The sequence below is a fragment of the Panicum virgatum genome, chromosome 7K (assembly GCF_016808335.1).
Source record: "Panicum virgatum strain AP13 chromosome 7K, P.virgatum_v5, whole genome shotgun sequence".
In the NCBI taxonomy this organism is placed as follows: domain Eukaryota; kingdom Viridiplantae; phylum Streptophyta; class Magnoliopsida; order Poales; family Poaceae; genus Panicum; species Panicum virgatum.
In genome coordinates, this window is record NC_053142.1 from 42150452 (window position 1) to 42169172 (window position 18721).

The 18721-nt window shown below is 53.3% G+C and overlaps 2 protein-coding genes across 2 annotated transcripts; one reads left to right on the plus strand and one right to left on the minus strand.

The window, feature by feature from the left end:
• The first annotated feature begins 506 nt into the window (after positions 1-506).
• Positions 507-3432, plus strand: LOC120642733 (scarecrow-like protein 6). Its single transcript, XM_039919303.1, has one exon. It carries the CDS (start codon positions 916-918, stop codon positions 3070-3072), a length of 2157 nt encoding a protein of 718 aa, XP_039775237.1. The 5' UTR covers positions 507-915; the 3' UTR covers positions 3073-3432.
• Positions 3433-13197: 9765 nt separating this feature from the next.
• Positions 13198-17023, minus strand: LOC120642734 (putative glycerol-3-phosphate transporter 1). Its single transcript, XM_039919304.1, has 3 exons — positions 16861-17023; positions 14859-15938; positions 13198-14127 (listed from the first exon to the last, which is right to left on the minus strand). The coding sequence occupies exons 2-3, from the start codon at positions 15841-15843 to the stop codon at positions 13550-13552; spliced, it is 1563 nt and encodes a 520-aa protein (XP_039775238.1). The 5' UTR covers positions 15844-15938; positions 16861-17023; the 3' UTR covers positions 13198-13549.
• Between the last annotated feature and the right edge of the window lie 1698 nt (positions 17024-18721).

Consider the following 18721-nt stretch of genomic DNA (forward strand, 5'->3'; position numbering starts at 1 on the left):
ACCACCCATGTCGCCCCGGTCCCGGGGCACATGCACGCAACTAATTTTTGAAGGCGTGCGAAATTTCCCAAACGGCCAGTGAACTACGGCTACGGGAGCGCGAGCGGGTCGAGAAGCTAGGAGAGGGTTTGATCCTTTGTGTTTCGTTTGCCTCGCACCGCAAAAGTTAAGTTTCAGATCTGCTGTTGTTCACAGGAGGAGGAGGAGATTGCCTGCGATGAACGGCACTCGGTGACCGACCCAAACAGGAGTACTACTGTACTGGTGACACGCACGGCGCAACCAAACGGAACAACTAACCGTCAAAGGTGTTCCCAGGACCAATGAACACGTACGAGGTCCAGGGTTTTAATTTCGCGGGAAAACCAGACCGGATAAGAATTAGATAACCCACCCAAAATCCCGGGCGGGGTCGGAAATGGAGGAGGAGCGCGAGATGAAAAAAAAAACAAAAACCAAAGCGGGGGCTAGCGCTGGGCTAGGGAGGATGGATGGGGAAAGAAAGATGGAGAGAGGAGGGGCGCCCGCTTTATAACCTTTTTTTATGTTGCACGCATCCAGGGACCATGGCAGTGGCAGTAGTAGTAGAGAGAGAAAGGGGAGAAGGCAGCAGCGAGGAGCGGAGGCCAAGGCACCACCACCACCACCACCACCCGACGAAACAAGCAAGCACGAGGCAGAGCGCGCAGAGCAGGGCTGCCGCTGAGAGGGAGGGAGGAGAGAGAAGAGGGAGAGCCAGCGCTAGTCGCTAGCGCAGCTGCAGCAGGCAAGATCGCTCCTGCCCTGTTCCACGCCCACGCCCACAAGCAAGCGCCTAGCGCCGCGCCACCACCACCGCCCGAGAAGGAACCGCCCCAGATCTCGCCGGCAGGGGGCGCCCGCGCGGCGCTAGCATGCGCGCGTAGGTGAAGATAGATGAGGGCGGCGCCCTTCAGTGCCGAGGGGAACGGGGCGGGGACCATAGAGGCGCTGCTTTGGCCGGAGGGGAAGGGCGGCGGCGGCGGCGGAGGAAGCCTGCTGCTGGTGGAGCCGACGTCGGTGCTGGACTGCGGGCGGAGCCCGAGCCCGCCCTACTCGACATCGACGCTGTCTTCGTCCCTGGGCGGCGCCGCGGGGGACTCCTCTTCCGGCGTGGCGGCGGTTTCGGAGAACAGCGCCGCCGCCACCGAAGCCCCCAAATGGGCGGCGCCCGGCGAGCACGGCGGCGGCGGCGGCGGCGGCGGCGGGAGGAAGGAGGAGTGGGCCGGCGGTGAGCTGCCGCCCATACCGGGGACCCTGGACGTGGGCTTCGGCGGCGAGGAGGGCTGGGACGCCATGCTCGGCGACGCCGCGGCGGCGGCCGGCCAGGAGCAGACGTTCCTCAACTGGATCATGGCCGCGCCGGGCGAAATGGAGCCGCCGCTCCAGCACCACCACCAGCTCCTCGGCAATGCCGCCGGCTTCGGGTTCCCGGCCTCGGACCCGCTCGGCTTCTCCCTGCAGCATCACCCCGGCGGCGGTGGCGGTGGCGGGGGCGGGGGCGGGGGCGGCGCCCTGTCGTCCCCCGGCGCGAGGTCGCTCACCAGCAGCAGCAAGGTCACCTCCACTTTCGGCCTCCTCCCCATCGAGGCGCCGCTTCAGACGCCGGCGACGACAACCATGCCTTTCCACGACGGCGGTGCCGACATAAAGCCCCCGCTCCTCGGCGTCCCGTCGGGGTCGGCCAGTCTACTCCTCAACCAGCACCAGCCGTCGCCGGCGGCCTCCTTCATGCCGCTCCCCTCCTTTCCCGACCATCAGCACCAGCCACATCTCCCGCCGCCGCCGAAGCGCCACCACTCCATGCCCGACAACCTCTTCCTCCTCCAAAACCAGCTCCAGCCGCCACCGCAGCAGGGTCTCCCGTTCCCACCACTGCATACTACGGCGCCATTCCAGCTCCAGCCATCGCTGCAACCGCCTCGGGGCGCGATGAAAACAACTGCGGCGGCGCAGCAGCAACAACAGCTTCTGGACGAGCTTGCCGCGGCGGCAAAGGCGGCTGAGGTCGGCAACTCCATCGGCGCGCGAGAGATATTGGCGCGGCTCAATCAGCAGCTTCCCCCAATTGGGAAGCCTTTCCTCCGCTCGGCCTCCTACTTCAAGGAGGCCCTCCTCCTCGCGCTAACCGACGGCCACCACGGCTCCACCCGCCTCACCTCCCCGCTCGACGTCGCCCTCAAGCTCGCCGCTTACAAGTCCTTCTCCGACCTCTCGCCCGTTCTCCAGTTCGCCAATTTCACGGCCACCCAGGCGCTTCTCGACGAGATCGCTTGTACAACTGCTTCGTGTATCCGTGTCATTGATTTCGACCTCGGCGTTGGGGGCCAGTGGGCTTCCTTCTTGCAGGAGCTTGCACACCGCCGTGGAACTGGGAATGTCACCCTACCAATGTTGAAGCTCACAGCCTTCGTCTCAACTGCCTCCCACCACCCGCTTGAGCTGCATCTTACTCGGGATAACCTCTCACAATTTGCTGCAGACCTTGGCATTCCATTTGAGTTCAATGCCATCAATCTCGATGCATTTGATCCCGCGGAACTCATCGCTCCTACTGCCGATGAGTTGGTTGCAGTTTGCCTCCCCGTCGGTTGCTCTGCGCGCACTCCACCGCTCCCTATGTTGCTTCAGTTGGTGAAACAGCTTTCTCCTAAGGTAGTGGTGGCTATTGATCATGGCAGTGACCGGGGCGACCTCTCATTTTCGCAGCACTTCATGAACTGCTTGCAGTCTTGTATGTTCCTTCTCGACTCGCTTGATGCTGCTGGCACTGATGCTGATGCTGCCAGTAAGATTGAGAGGTTTCTGATCCAGCCAAGAGTGGAGGATGCAGTACTTGGGCGGCGAAGAGCTGAAAAGCCAATGGCTTGGCGGGCGGTGTTTACTTCTGCCGGGTTTGTTCCAATCCCTCTCAGCAACCTTGCGGAAGCACAAGCTGACTGCCTCTTGAAGCGGGTTCAGGTCCGGGGATTCCATGTGGAGAAGTGTGGAATGGGTCTAGCACTCTACTGGCAGCGCGGTGAGCTCGTGTCTGTCTCGGCATGGAGGTGCTGATCTTGCCTCGTCCATTGTCATTCCTAAATCATTTGCAGGCATGTTTAACTCCAGTAATATGCATTTTGTCTTGCAACCAAAACATTGCAAAGAAACTATTGTCTTGGTTGTTGCACACCTCTGATTGCTTTACAGCTGTTGTTTATTAGCTAGGCCTAATGAATTTAGCAATCTTGGTGTGGGTCTATAATGTAACAAGTTGGTCTAGGGTCTCACCAGGCTGTTCTCTCTCTCTTCTCAGATAGCCAGAGGACAGTTTGGCATATTTGTGGCAATGATGTTTGTGGTTTTACTAGGTAAATGGATCAAGACTGACATATGAACGGAAAGGGTTGGATATATCATATTGTTTTGGCCTAATAATCCAAAAGAATAATCACCCCGTTCGGCTGGTGGACAGCCTCCAGGCTCTACAGTATTTCCCTCTCACACAACTCCAGCTCCAGCCACTAGCCAAGCAACAGTGTTTTTCTCTCACACAACTCCAGCTTTACCCTCCAGCTCCAGCCTGCCGAATAGGGTGAATGTATAAACTTCTAAGCATGGACCAAGGAGTCATACTGTAAAAGCATTACGAACTAGATTTTAACAAAGGCAATTTTGCTTGCTGGTGCAAACCACATGCAAATGCTGTTGTCAATTGTCATTACGAAAGGTTGAAGAATTTATGCTCTGAAATGAAATTTCAATTGAACCATCTCGTGATGTGATGAGGTCTTCAATTTAAATTACCATTATCAGAATTAATTATTTTTCGATAGTGGCCGTTATCAATAAGGTCATGCAGTACACTTTCGATAGAGGCTAGATCAGTATCCGTCTGCACTCCGCCCCTCCTATTTAACCATATCAGGTCACCTTTGTGTAAAGTCGTACTTCTGTGTACCTGATATATGCTATAATTTGTTGTTTCCCTGTTACTTGACGACACCCACCAATCGGCTAGAGATTGCTGGAATTTTTTTGACACACAATATAGAAAAAAATCAAATACTTACTTTTCTGTGTATTTAGTGACTCACGGTTTCCATTTTCTTTTTCTATTTAAAGCTTTGGTATTGGTAATGGTAAAAAGTGGTGTACATATAATGAACTTTATGGTTTCTCCTTAACAGTAATAAAAAATTCCTTTTGCAAAAAAATAAATTTTTTTCAACGTTTGATTCGTGCGATATAAATATTTCGAAAATACTTTAGCTCTTGCTGGTGGAAAATGGGGGGGGGGGGCGGGGGGGGGGGGGGGGGGGGGGACTGTTAATTCTGTCCTCGAAGGAGAGGGCAGCCGACCTGCACAGCATCTCGCGCTGTCGTTCCACAATTGCGCCACCGGGACCCGACGCTACTCTCCACTTGCCTGGCGCTCGCCCCGTTCAGATGAAAACACGGCCATTGCTGGTGCGCGGCAGTCAAACGCTTGTCACCCTCGAGAACGGAAACCCCAACAGCGCTGTGTTTAGATCCTGCAAAATTAGCACTGTAGTAAAATGTAACATTTTTTGTTTGTTTGTGGTAAATATTATTCTACCATGGAGTAACTAGGCTCAAAAGATTCATCTTGAAATGTACATCTAAATTGTGAAATTAGTTATTTTATTTATTTACATTTCATACTCTATACATATATCTTTTGGTATATATAATGATTCGATGTGATGAGAATTTTGAAAATTTTGGAGGAAGTTGGGAGAACTGAACACAGCTCTCGCTCCTTGCCCTAATCCGTTCCCCTGACCCTCTCCCGTCCGGCCCCACCGCCGGCTACTCCTCCGTCGGCCTCGGATCGGCTCGGGCGTAGCGGTCTGCCGGTCTGGTACAAATCTACGGGGTGCCCCGGTCCCCCGGACCGGACCGGACCACCGCGGGCGGGACGACGGCCGGACATCCGCGATCGGGCGGCCGGCGGCCACCGGGCCGGCCGGGCCCCCGGGCGTGTGGTCCAAGCGCCGTCCCGTCGCCCATGAATACTTCTTCGCACTTGCGCTGTACCGCGCCCCCTTGCTGCTGGCGTAATCGCGGGCGCCTTTATTTCCGATGATTAATTTCGTGGCTTGACCTCTCGCGCCCACATGGCCCGTGTCCCCCCCTCCTGCTGCCGCGCCGCCGCCGCTGCTGGGGGACGGAGCGAGGAGCTCGTCAAGGCTCGACCGCTTGCTGCTCGCGCGTCGTGATCAATCTCCTGCGCCTGATTGGCCCCGGGCCGCGGCTTATTAAAGAACTCCCTCCACCCGCAGCACAGGCAAGCACCGCCAGCGTCAGTCCATCAGTTTTTTCAGCAGGAGCTGCCGCTGGCCGGTTTTGTTTTCTCTTGGAGCTCGCGAACAAATCTAGGATTTGAAAATGAGCGCGAAAGGCTCGCCATGTTACGGGTGGTGATGGGGTCGGGTTAGCTCCGTGCCTGCTCACGCGCGATTTCTTTTTTTTTGTTTGTTTGTTAAAGAAGAAGAAGAGCTCTGCGAGAGTAAACCAGCTGCATGAGAACGTGCTATCCGATCATGAGGCTGACAGCTCCTTTTCTTTAAGCAAAGCGGGGGTGATGGCGAGCCCTGGGTACCACTAGCAACAGCGTTTGTTTAAGCTCGCCATGCTCCCCTGCCTCCCCCCCCCCCCCCCCCCCCCCCCCCCCCCCCCCCCCGGTGTCGCAAGCCTCTCCCTCTCGAGTCTCGTTGCGTCCATTCCATTCCATCCCGCCCTCGCCGAGCTGCCTGCCCAGTGCTGGCGCGCGCACGAGCATTTGCGTACTCCTCCTCTGGCCGCAAGTCGCCACTCTGGAGGGCCACCAGGCTAAAGTTGCCTGCCCTGCGTGCCGCGATCGCTGCTGGGTCTTTACCTGAGCCAGCGAGTTGAGTGCCGACCGGCCCTTGAATGACTTCTCTTTTGAAGCACCCCCACCGCTCCTCTTCCATCGTTTCACCCACACCAGGTGGGCAGGCAGGTGTAAATAAGGGTGGAGGGGGGTTGCTTTGATCTGTAACAAGACAACGTGTCGTCCTCGCCGCAGTGCGTTGTACTTGTACACCATGGCAGCATTTGAAACCTGTTTTAAATTCTATCAGGGATAGGGAAAATGGAGAAGGTTGCAGCAAGAGCTGCATTTTGCAGCGCCAAATCAGGGGCACGAGGCTATGCTCAGATCTCATCCTTGACGGGTTCAAAATCACCGAGCCTCTCTGAAAGTGAACAATCTTTATTGGCCAAAAAAATCAAGGCGTGCAGTGTAACCTTTGTACAGGGTCAAAAAATATTCATCATCGCCAAAGAGAAAACCGCCCCTTTCCAAAACGACCCTTATGCGAAAGTTCTTTCGGGACTCCAGCAAGATTTGCTGCCCACGCTCTGACGCCGCCTCGTGATGCGCGGGCGCAGCCGACGCGTCCTCGTCAGCGCCAGAGGCGAGGGACCCCGTAGCGGGCGGGGGGCGCGGGAGGGAGAGTCCGAGGGCGCAGAGCGCGCGCGTCCCGGGCGGGCAGCACGGGCGCATGGCATGGCGTCAGCGGCGACGGTCAGGGGGTGCTCTCGAGTGTAGTACGCGCTCACTGCTCAGCGCTGCTCGCTCTCGGACAGCGGGGTGGCGCCACCAGCCAGCGCTCTCGCTCTCGATCTCCTCTCCCTGCACGCCACAGTCAGGAGGGGCGGCTGCTAGCTAGGCAGGCCTGCGCTGCGCTGCATCGATCGGGCACAGCCAAAGCCATGAAGCCAGAGGCCCCGCGCTCAGCAGGAGGAGGGGTGGCCGGGGGTCCAGTGAGTCCGTCCATGTCCCGAGCCCGAAGGGCGCGGGTGGGCGACAAGGACCACATCCACGGCACTGTTGCGCAACATGGTTCTCATCTCATCCGTCACCTCCAGCCCGTCACCCATTCAGGTCCCGGCGGCGTTCTTCCTTCCCCTGTGCAGTCATGGGATCCTGGACTCGTCCTCCGCGCTGCACAGCAGCAGCACCGCTCGCTCGCGCGCGCCCGGAACGCAACAGGCGATCGGCCGTTCGGTCCGGCTGCGTCTTTCCCGTGCCCTGTTCACTTCGGTTCAGCCATTGCCCTCGACGAGCAACGCAGGCCCACGAGATCGTTTTGATCGATCGATCGGTCGGTCTCGGGCCACGGTGAGGCCCCACCAGTCCGCCACCGTGCAAGGTCTGCTCGATGCTCTCGTTGCAGTCCATGATTGGCGTTGGCAGCAGATCCCGGGAGGATAAAACCTCGCGTGCCGTGCGCTTGCTTGCAGAGCGGGCGCTGCCGCTGGCTGGCTGGAGCCTTGTGCCTTTCCTGGCCTGCGGGCAACGCACAATCCGGAGGAGTTTTTTTTTTTGAAAGGATCGGAGGAGGAGTGAGGCCAGGGGAAAGCACCCACGAACGGAACCGGGGCCGGGCGCATCCGTGCGGGCAGGGGCAACGCACGGCGAGCGGCGAGACAGCCCACCGCGGCGCCACGGCCACGAGACCTGCTGCTGCACGCCACGGCGCGCACGCCCTGGCGCTCCCGACGACGCCCAGCACGGCAGCACGTACGCGCGCAGCTTGCCGCCTGCACGAAGCGATCTTTCTCGTCACCGTCGTCGCCGCGTTCATGATGGGATCCGGGACCATCATATGTGTGCCCCGTACCCCGTGCCGGTACACGCCGGCCCGCCCTGGTGTCGGCGAGCGACCACCGGCAACGACGCGCGCGGCACGGAGAGGCGCCCGGCCCGCCCGCGACGCGCGAGCTACGCACGCACGCGAAGGCCGTCTCGGCTTTCGGTGACGGGGACCTGAGACTCCCGAGTGCGAGAGGACGGGTAGCCTACTAGCATCCGTAGCCCGTATGGCCTAGGTCTTGATGAGGAGGAGAGGAGAGGCGTCGTCAGGTGCGGGAAAGAGGCCGCGCATCGCGTCGACCGCGACAAGTGCTCGCGGGCTCGCGGGTTTGCTCGCCGGTAGGCACGAGCGGGCGGGGTAGATTAGGGATGCCCAGAAATGGTAAGTGCTCTCGGCCTCTTATTAGTGCCCCAGAAGCCTCAAGCCCCCACCACCAAAATGGCCATTTCTTCTTGTTCTCTTATGCCGTTATGCGTATGCTCGCTCTGATAGTCTGATGCGATCTCGATCTGGTGCATGCCCTCTGCACAGGTTTCTTTTTGGCTTCAGCTGCCTGCTGATTACAGGAGCCTTGTGAGCTTGTGACTGCTGTTTCGTCTTTACTTTGATGGCTACACCTCGCACCTCGCAGTTACAAAATCCAGTCGTGATGTGAATACTTGGCTGCTCCCAATTCCAAATAGGTAACCCTCCCGGACCTTTTTTTTTCCTTATAGTCGTGCTATTGTTGGCAAAGCATACTTGTGGCAGGATGGGGAATCAACCGCCAAACCTTGAGGACTGAATTTTCTGAAACTGATTGGCATAACTGCGCTAGGACGTGCTGAACTTTCTGAAACAGATTGGAATTCTGGCACTGACACATATAAGCATGTACCAGCCCTCCAAAACTTCAACAAATAGATCACGTCAGTCCGATCTTCTGCTCCAGTTCTTGGCTAGAAGTAGGAAAATGAAGTAAAAAAAAGGAGGTAAGGAACACAAAACAGTAGGTGGATGCAGCACTGATGTAAAAGAGCTTCGTTGTCCTTATCAAAGAACACTACACACAGGCTTTTCAGTCTTTAGAAAAATATGCGTGCCTTTGTTCGTTTGATCCAAGGGAAGGCAAAAAGGAGATAAAAAAAGTCAGGAGAATCTTAAAGTGGTCAGGTCCATGTAGTTATGCAATGTAAAGGAACCCCAGCCCTGACCCTGACTCCCTGAGCTCCTGAGTGAGTGCTTCTGTATGTAAGCGTTAACATCTAACGTCAGTCAAGCACCGGCAGTACATACGATGCGCATCCCTTGCAAAGCGATGCAATTATACAAACTTTCTCATACCTAAAAAGGGGCCTAGAAAAGCAGAGATGTAAAGATAGGATAGATGCATATGTGAACAAAAGCGGTGTACAAAGCATGGTCCATGCATGTCTACGGACGATCATGAAGCTAGCTGCTATACACTGGTGGCATGTAATCTCTTCTTGCATAAGCTACTTCACATAGGGGAGGGGGGGGGGAATAGTTCGAAACAAACCAAAGTTGCAGTAGACAGCATGTTAATCCACTAGCCATGATCATGGCGAGCAGAGCTACAGCCGTAGTGTCTTTAAGCTGGCCAATCGGCGAGGAAAGGAGGGAGCAGGGACACGATCATGAAAGGGAATGTGTGAACATGCATGGGTAACACTTAGGTCTTGGACATTTTCCTTTTTGTACTGTCATGGTACTGTGTTTAGTGAGTAGTGATGATGCGTGCTCGAGCGCTGCTTTTGGGCAGGGAAAGCGCTAGTGGTGTTACTGCCAGCGGCTCTGAATCTCTGAAAACACAGTGCGGATTTTCTGAAATGGAACTGCATCAGATGCTCTTGGTGCTTTTGTGGCTGCAAACCACGCTCAAAGTTTAGTGAGCTAAACGTAATGGCAACTCCACGCCCCATGAGGCCACTGGGGAGTCAAATGGGCCTAAAAATATGGGGGCCTGAGGACTAGTGGGTGTCACTGTGAGGAACAAAGATATGCCAGCGAAACCCCATCGCAATGGAGCATGCAAAGCTTGCAAAGGCGACGGGTTTGGCCCAGCGATCGACCGAAGCGTGTCGCGTATGTGTGTGTCTCGCTGCGTGTGGACACGTTCCGGAGCAAAAGAAGCCGGCGATGTCGACCAAAGAATGTGAGGAAAAAGGAGCGGAAAAAATAAAAGTGACGTGAACTTGGGATGGGTTCAGGAGTAGATAAGCGATGGGGAAAAAAAGATAAGGGATGAAAAAAAAGGCTACCTCGTTGCACTAGGCAGCCCGAAAGGAAAAAATAAAAAGAGAACAAGAGCTTTGCATGCGCGCGGTTGCGGTCGCGCAACACGAACACGACCGCTTGAGATGCCTGTGCCTCGCTCGTCGCCACTAGATATCCGGTGTGTCTTTGCATACTGCTAAAGCAGTTAGTATTTCCAGAGCCAAGAAAGCATGCAGAAACTACCATCACCGTTGTAGACGAACACACGAGAGACTGAGAGAGCGATCTCTCCAGACTGAATCGTGGATGTAAAGACAAACACTATCAGTCAGCTAGTCGCATGCAGTTCGTTGCGGCGTCTATAAGACTATAACTGGCCTGAAAAACAAGCATTTTTCCTTTTTTTTTGGGGGTGTGTGATTGTGCCGCGTAGAACTGACGCTTCCTCCTCCTCTTCTTTTCAGAAAATCTTTCGCGTACCACAATCCAAAAAGAATGCACTTATGTCCATCGGAAAAGCTATTCGAGAGAAAGACAGGGGAGGAGGGGGCCCCCAGCCTCGCTATCTGTCACTCTGCACTTCTGAACATGGCACACACCGCTCCTCCACCAATCTCGATCTTCTCCTGTCACTCGCTTCATGTGGTCCCGATCTGGCTATCTAGTATATATCCGTTTGTTACAACATAGACCGGTTGTTTACTGGTGGCCAAGAGCACTGAGACTGAGAGGACTCAATCAGTGAAACGTGCCTTTTTTTAATAAAGAAACCATCACGAGGCGTAGGTGTAATTGTGTATAGTGGATAGGAGTAAGTATGGTGAGGATACACAGAATGGTTTGGAAATCCAAGCATAACAACCAGGTCAATCCCTAACTTTCCTAAAGTTGGATGCATCATACTATGTTTTATGTACAGCCACCACTTTATAAACCTCTACCATGTACAGTAGCGCAACTTCTTTCACTGTTGCAGCAAGCAAGCGAGTGACAGAGAGCCAATGCGAAAGTGAGGATCATGTTGGCCCGTGGAGTTTCAGTGCCTGTCGCCGTTCTTGTTCTCTCGCCACACGAACCACCACACCGGTCCCGGTCACGCCCGCCGCCGTCGCCGGCTTCCCCTTCCCGATCGCCTTTTGCTTTCGCGCGCGCCGGTCAAATGCCGCAGCGCCTGCTGGTGTGGCTTGCCGTACCACGCCCGTTGCCATCATCCCCGCCAGTGATGAGAACGTGGAGTTGGTGCGGAGGCGCTTGGCGTCTTGCGCCGGCGGAGACCGACCTCACCTCACCCTCGCCTCCGCCCTCCGCCGGCCGTTTTTCCCTTGGGTGAGAAGCGCCGCGCCGCTCGCTCCGTGCGTGATCCACCGGGCGGTCAATTTCCTCGCTCTCGCCATCGTTTTACCACACGGTCTTTTTTCCGAATTCCCCAGGGTGGGCGGCGCCCGGCCCGGCTCGCTCGTGCAACAGGATAAGGGCGCGGCCGCCGCCGCAGGCAGGGCGTGGAGTGCTGCCCCGAGCCTGATCCGCGCGCGCGCGCGTACGTGCGCCACTGCTTGGAGATGTGGAGGAGGGGCGGCCGATGGCGAGAGCGAGCGAGGCCGATCAGGCATTCAGGCTGTTCAGCCGGACCCTGTTGGCGCGTGCTGCTAAACTGCGATCGAGCCTGGGCGGCGGCGTGTTGTTTTGCACGTTGGGAGGGACCTCTCGGGTCTCGGCTGGGCTGGACGACCGACCGAGCCGTTTCTTCGTTGGAGCCTAACGGTAGCGGATTCAGCGAAAGCGTTGCTGCTACTCAGACCTAGCCTCGCCGTAGGCTCGTCGCAGTGCTGGCTAGCTAGCAGCCTAGGCGGAGGAGTAGAGGCCGGGCACAGGGGGCACACGGCACTGCTCGAACGGGCGGGGCACGAGGTCGCGGGGCTCTCACTTTTGCGGGGCCTGTCCGAATCCCCAATTGCTTGGACAATGGACCAGCCACCACCAGGCCCAACCATCAGTAGTAGCCGGCCAGTAGGTGAGGTGAGGAGGAGGAGCAGCTGGAACAGTACCTGTACCCTGTACCGCCCCGCTCACCCGTCCACCGCACCGAACAGCAAGGACCGGCGTGTCGGTACGGCGTCCAATCATGCGGAAGCCCGGCGGCCGGCGCGAGAGGCATGGGCGCCCACGCCGCCGCGCCCAGTGTGTCCGGAGCCATCGATCGACACCTCTTTTCTTTTTTTTTTTGTTGGAATTCTCGATCGTGATACAGCCAGTCTGAACCTCTGATGAGGCAATGCGCCCGCCGGATCAGTTGCTTTCGCCGGATCGCCGGCGCCGGGATAAGATCGCGCGCGGAGCCGGATCGACTGAATAAACAAGTGGCAGCAGGGTGGGGGGGGGGGGGGGGGGAGCGAGCTGCAAATCTCCCCCTCGCCGGAAAAGAGACGGCGAGACGGGCAAAAGGTTTCTGGGTAATGCGTGTCCAGCTCCGCGCTTTGCCGTGGGCATCTCCCCGCATCCGATGCCCGAACATATTCGTGCCCGGCTTCACGGGCAAGGCTGTTCTGTTCCGTCCCGTCGGCCCGTCGCGCGCCGCCGCGCGGCGGCGAGGCCTCGAGAGCGCGCGCGCCGCGTTGCCGTGTCGTTTCTAGCAGCGGCCGCGGTTGACCTAACGGTTTTGGGTGCGTGGTGGGTCAATGCGTGCGAGAAAAAGTGTGTGATTGGACATCCGAAACGATTACATGTACGTGCGTGCTGATTGCGGATCGGGGATTCGATTCGGATGGAGAGGCGGATTATTCAGGAGAGTGCGGGTCACGGGGAAGAATTCCTGGCCCATTGGTTGCGGAAAGGAGTTTTTTTTTAAGAAAAGGGATCCTAGGCCCAGGTGTTACTCTTGCCCCGGGAAAAATTCAAAGCTTTCTTCGCTGTGTCCAAACGCAATTTTCCAAAATTCAGGCCCATCGGTTGCAGATGAGTTTTTTTTTGTTTGGAGAAAAGGGTGTGTGTGTGTGCGCGCTGAATAGCCCGGCCTGGTTCTCGAATGTCCGACTCAGCCCTTTGGGCCTAAACGGAAGCCCATAATGCACTGTCCGCAGCTGCAGATAAATCAGTCGCTCCTCCCCTCAAATAATAATAATAATAATAATAATAATAATAATAATAATAATAATAATAATAATAATAATAATAATAATAATAATAATAATAATAATAATAATACCCCCAAAAAAACACTAAATCAGTCGCTCCTGTCAATCCAAAGCGAAGCGGAGACGCGTTTTCTTTGCGATAACAGAACAAGTACGATCTCAACTCCAGGATCATCATCCACATTCTATGTTCATATTTGTTCTGCTTTTCGTGGGGTTGGATGATGAACCATCTGCACTCATTTCCGGAGTTGCACTTGCTTATACAAAGATTTCCTGCATACTTGACTATGGCCGGTGGATGTTCAGTGTAGCTCCAACAAAAGAGCAGCGGAGATGCAAACTCTCTCGCTGCAGCCCGACCACATTTCATCCTCATCGCCGACCACGGCCAGTCATTCCATATACATATACACCATGACGCACGACAACCACGACACACCAACCATGAGCAAGATCCCACAGTTCTTGTCAAACCAGAGGTGGTCTGCTCTCCCGGTCTCCCGCACGCCATTCCAGCTCTCCACGGAAACGCAGCCCAGCCGTCTCCACCACAGCCTACGGTTCATCCATGGTGGTGGTGGTGGACATGGGCAGGTCGCCGGCAGCTGGGGCGGGCGCCCTCCGGGACTCCATCTTGGCGACCACCTCCGCCACCACCAGCCTCGTCAGCAGCAGCCCCGCGACGAGCGCCGATGCCATCAGCATCGTGAACACGGCGCTCCAGCTCCTGGCGGAGATGTACCCCGTCAGCAGCGGGCCCACCGCCGCGCCGATGGAGCCCGTGCCGTCGATGATCGCCGTCACGGTGGCCAGCGCCCGGGAGTTTCCGTTCAGGGAGCTGTGCGTGCCGAGGTCCGCCGACACGGCCGTCGTGATCAGCGCGTAGGGGCCGTTCACCAGCATCCCCGTGACGAACATGAGCGCGATGTTCCACGTCAGCGAGACGCTCCCGTAGATGCGGTAGAAGAAGAGCGCCGGGATCGCGGAGAAGGTGAAGCTCGCGGCCGTCAGCGCCCGGGCGTCCAGGTGGTCGGAGATGTGGCCGGCGAGGATGCCGCCGACAACGCCACCCACGTCGAACAGAGTTGACAGCACGCCGGCCGAGGAGTCTGACAAGTATTGACCGCCAATGGCTGAAAAATCGGAACACCTCGGTGATGTCAGTTAAAATATTCATGTTTAGTAATGAGCTTCAGTTCTACGAACCTGCATTTTAGTGCAGTAAAACTATCATGTTTTATATGATCAACGCTCCAATGGCATGATATTGAATAAACATCATACTAAAAGAATTCAAATATTCAACATGTTGCCACACAATAGCCAATGAAATTCACATCATGCCAATTTGTTACGATTTGTTTAACTCATACCTTGCAGTACCAAAGCAGAGTAAGAAACAAGCAACATGCCAATTTGTTTTCTCAACTAGCAGGTCAAAGAGCACCAAGTTTGCCAAGTGCATTCCAGTGGAATCTAGTCCTAACTTAAGATAAACTTACTCTAGACAAGTGCATGTTGCAACTTCCATAGTTAATTAATAGAATGAGAATGCTTTTAATAACTTTCTGTGGTTGTAGAAACGTCAGCTCCAGTTCTGGTGAGTGCTTGCCAGCATATACATATAAAGGGCTGGAAAGTTTGATTTGCACATCACGAAGAGCTTACAGTTTTCAATTGCTAGTTTGTTTGGACCCTATGAAATATCTAAAGCACTCGTCAACTAATGACGACATCATATCATAAGGTTTGTAACTCAGATGCAAAATAATCCTTTGTGATCATCGTAGTGCAAAAAGGGTTCGTTTGGTGGAAGCCAAAAAAGAAAACCCTGTGGTAACTGCAAAAATATAACTTGACGAACCTGTGTGGCTGATATAAAAGGGAAGCCAATACAGGAACGTATAGGCCACAAGCTTGCAGAAGAAAAGGCAGAGAGCGAAAGGAGCTACACCAGGAATTCTCCAGGCCTCAATAAATCCAACTGCCTTCTCTTTTGCTTCCGAGCTCCGTTCCAACAAAGGGGCGTCCATGTCAGTCTTTTCAGAGTCCTTAAAATGGAGATCCTCCTGAATTCCAATCACATCAGGACTAACGGGCAACAACAGGAACACCGTGAGCCCGACTAGTGCGATCATGATACCGGGCACAGCAAAGGACCAGGACCATCCATACTTCAACATTGCAGCAGCAATCAGAGAGCCAGATATGTTTCCTACAGATGTGTGGGCATTCCAAATTCCCATTATCAGCCCCCTCTTGCTCTTCCCAAACCAATTGCCAACCACTGCAACTACTGAAGGCCATCCAGATGACTGAAACAGGCCAGCCATCATCTGCATGCCCAGAAAGTAGTAGAAGCTGTGTATATTGAACCAGTAGCCGGCTCCGAAAGCAGCAGTGAACAATCCAGTTCCTATCATACCAATAGTGAGAAGGATCCTCAGATCCACCCGGTCGCCCAAATGCCCAGCAAAGAACATGCCAATTGCATATACACCAAGAAAAGCCAAGTCAATCTCGCCAAGCAATGCAGTACCATCTTTGGCGTTGAATGGAGCCCAGCCACTAGAGAGTGTATTGTTCTCAGAGCCTTTCAAATTTTGAAGATAGAGATGGCTGGGCCAGTGCAACATACCTAGGTTTGTCTTAGGATCAAGAACACTCTTAACAATGCTTGTAGTTTTTCTAGTGGCATGGTAGCTGGCATATGATAAGAACGTCAATACTAATACAAGAGCCTGGCATGATCTGAAGGAGATAGGACTTCCCTGGACACACTCAAAAAGTTGAATTCCCAAGGGCTTTTTGGTACGAATTCTGCCTTTCTGATGACTTGAAGAGCCCATGAATGAAACTTAATTATTGGTTTCTGCAAAGATAGCTCACACCAGGAAGAAGGCCGGCTAATATTATACTATTGCCTTACTGGTGAAGGTGTTGCCTGAAAAAAGGTTAGTAGAGCTGACATCAGAACTATAATAAAACCACAAGAATTGACAATTACATTTTGTAATACAAAGTAATAATCCCATGGCAATAGGAAAAATAGGTTGGTCATCATTTTGCAAACAAATGATTGCATAAGTATTTCAGTTTTAATATGCTTTGGTGGAGGATGGTCCGACATCAACAATGAATTCCAAATTATGACTGCAGAACAATTCTAAATTATCAAGTCAATTAATTGAACTGTCCTTGACATCAGCATAAGCATACACCTAAAATCACGCTTCCCAGTCCCGAATAAATAATCCAAATTGCACAGGGAAGCCTGTTAATACTATCAAACACTCACAATCCCCATCAGTAATAAGCATATAAAACGATACAAATATAGTTTTGTCAGGTATATCAAAATAGTTATCTGCAGTAACTTGACAGTACAAAACTCTCTTGATAGACAGCAGAAACTTAATGCAAATTGGAGTAAAAATCTCAACAGGGGGCTAGATTTGGGTCAAACACCGACATGAACATCAAAGCAAAACTGAATTTGATCAGGCTTCTACTACAACAGCCTAAGGTACCAATCCTCCGGACAATCAATCGCTAAATAAGAACGAAAGGAGTGCACTTTTCGCATTGGGTAAAGCGAAATAGCTAGTGGCAATTGGCATGAACTAAATAAGCAAGCAGGAAAAACAAGCCAAATCCATTCAAATCAGGAACACTAATATGTCACACAACCAAAGCCTTGCCAGAAGAGCCAAGAAAGGAAGCAAAAACCAAATCAGGTTGCCGCCAATTCTCAAGGGGAAGAAAGCCGGCGATCCGTTAGCGCTCATCTCTCCGGTAACTGACAGCATGCGTCTGGGGAAGGAACGGGACAGCACGAACATGGCATAGAAAGATTGCAATCCCACCTTCAAGCTATGAGAAGAACCGCCGGCCGCCGCTGTCCTTGACGTCCTCCGAAGTAACAGCAGCTCTTCCTGGCGTGTGTGGGATGCGGAGGGCAGCTTTCCGGGGCGCCTCGGCCGTGTTTTCCAAGGAGTTGCGGGTCTTATAGGGAGGGAAATTCCAAGGAGGCCTTTTGCCTGGCCGTGGTGAACCAGGCCACTACTTCTGGTTCAGGTCAGTCCCCGGTGAGGTGACACCCACGATCCTCTTCTGCGGTCAGATTGTTTACTCTACTGTGGTCCTTAAGTTCAAAAAAAAAAAAACTCTACTGTGGTCCTCTTGCGCGGAGCCTGAGATTCTAGTGTCATTTTTTTTACATCAGGTACTAATTATGTTGGTTTTTTTTCTTTGAAGAAACTACTATGTTTTGGTTTTGTATCTATAAACTATATACATGTATTATGTTGGTTTCACAGTACACTGGTTGTGATACGAGTCTCAAATAAACATCTCCCTACTATGGCCATCTCTGCAAACTACAGTAAACAAAGGCACAAAAATCCCAACTTTTTTGTCATGGTTTACAGCAACCTGCACTTCAATATTAGACAAACTGGTCCTGTTCTTTTCGTTTAATAATTGAAAACTGGTTCTATTCTTCTTTTTTTTTCTGAAACGAAACTGGTCCTATTCCAGATGAACTTTGAACTAGTACAGTGATTGTGGCCAAGGCGTGAAATCAAGCAAAGAAGGCTGCCCTCATTCCTTAATCCTCATTCCCACCGGCTGGTGATCCCACGCACCTAATCTTACCCATCCGGCAGATTTAAGATTTTGCTGGTGCCCAGTTGAAAGCCAGGAATAGATGGTGGAGAGAATATAGCCAGCGGATATTCTCCTGGGACCGGATATTCCCGGAGCTAAACGCCACCTAACCGGATCTTCTCCTTAAGCCCCACAGCTGTAGGGCCCTCGCAGACACGATGCCATGGCTGCCGCGCATGTGCCGTTTATTCTAGGGCCGAATCAGCCACCGTACCAACCTTCGATGTATTTTTTTTATGAAACTAGCTCGAATTACGAATTGAGCGCAGGTAAATTCGACGAGCAATGATAAAGAGCAGGTAAATTTCAATCATTGGGTAGCAGGGAATGTGGTTTTTTTTTTTTGAAAACGAACCTTGCAGAGGAACATCTCTTGATGGATGCGCCAGAGCCGTGACGACGTGCCTGCTCGTGAGCGGATGGATGAGGGGAATCGAGCGGGGAGCATGGGGGGAGGGTAATGGGTACAATGGCAAGCGTCCAAGGGGACGGAGAAGCAACCGGTGACGTCGTGAGATGAGCAGGGAGGGAGAGGTACCTTCATTCGTCCGTCGTCTAGAAAGGCCATGGAGCGCCATTGTTGGGGGGGAGAGAGAATAGTAAACGGGCAAACGGAGGAAGGCAGAACAGCTCCCTCGCTCGCCTATTTGCGTACGGACGGGGGAGGTGAGGGGGTACGTAGTAGCAACAGACGACTCCAATTGCCGGTCGATTACCCAGGCAAGTTAAAAGGGAGAACCCAATTTTGATGGTAACCCTATTTTGCTACTACAGCTTCAAATAAAATCGTGCCTTAGCAAAAAAGGAAAACAAACTTGTGGAACACATGGTGCGACAAGATAGAGAGGAGTCACCATAAACTAAAATAAAATAGATAGAGAGGAGTCTGATAAGGTAGTTATCTGGAGAACTTGACGGCTTGTTATCACGCACGGGTGCAGTATGATAATTTTTAGGTGTACCTCTAATTTTTTTAGTTTAAATTTTTTACTACTTTTTTAAAATAAAATTTAAAAAACATAAAATTTTAAATTAAAAAGAGTTGGAGACCTCTTTGCA

Excerpts from the sequence above, each read along its gene's own strand:
- LOC120642734 (XM_039919304.1), bottom strand. The coding sequence starts at position 15,843 with ATGGGCTCTTCAAGTCATCAGAAAGGCAGAATTCGTACCAAAAAGCCC. Across the intron at positions 14,128-14,858 it reads CTTTTATATCAGCCACACAG|CCATTGGCGGTCAATACTTG; the intron begins GTTCGTCAAGTT and ends CCGATTTTTCAG.
- LOC120642733 (XM_039919303.1), top strand. The coding sequence starts at position 916 with ATGAGGGCGGCGCCCTTCAGTGCCGAGGGGAACGGGGCGGGGACCATA.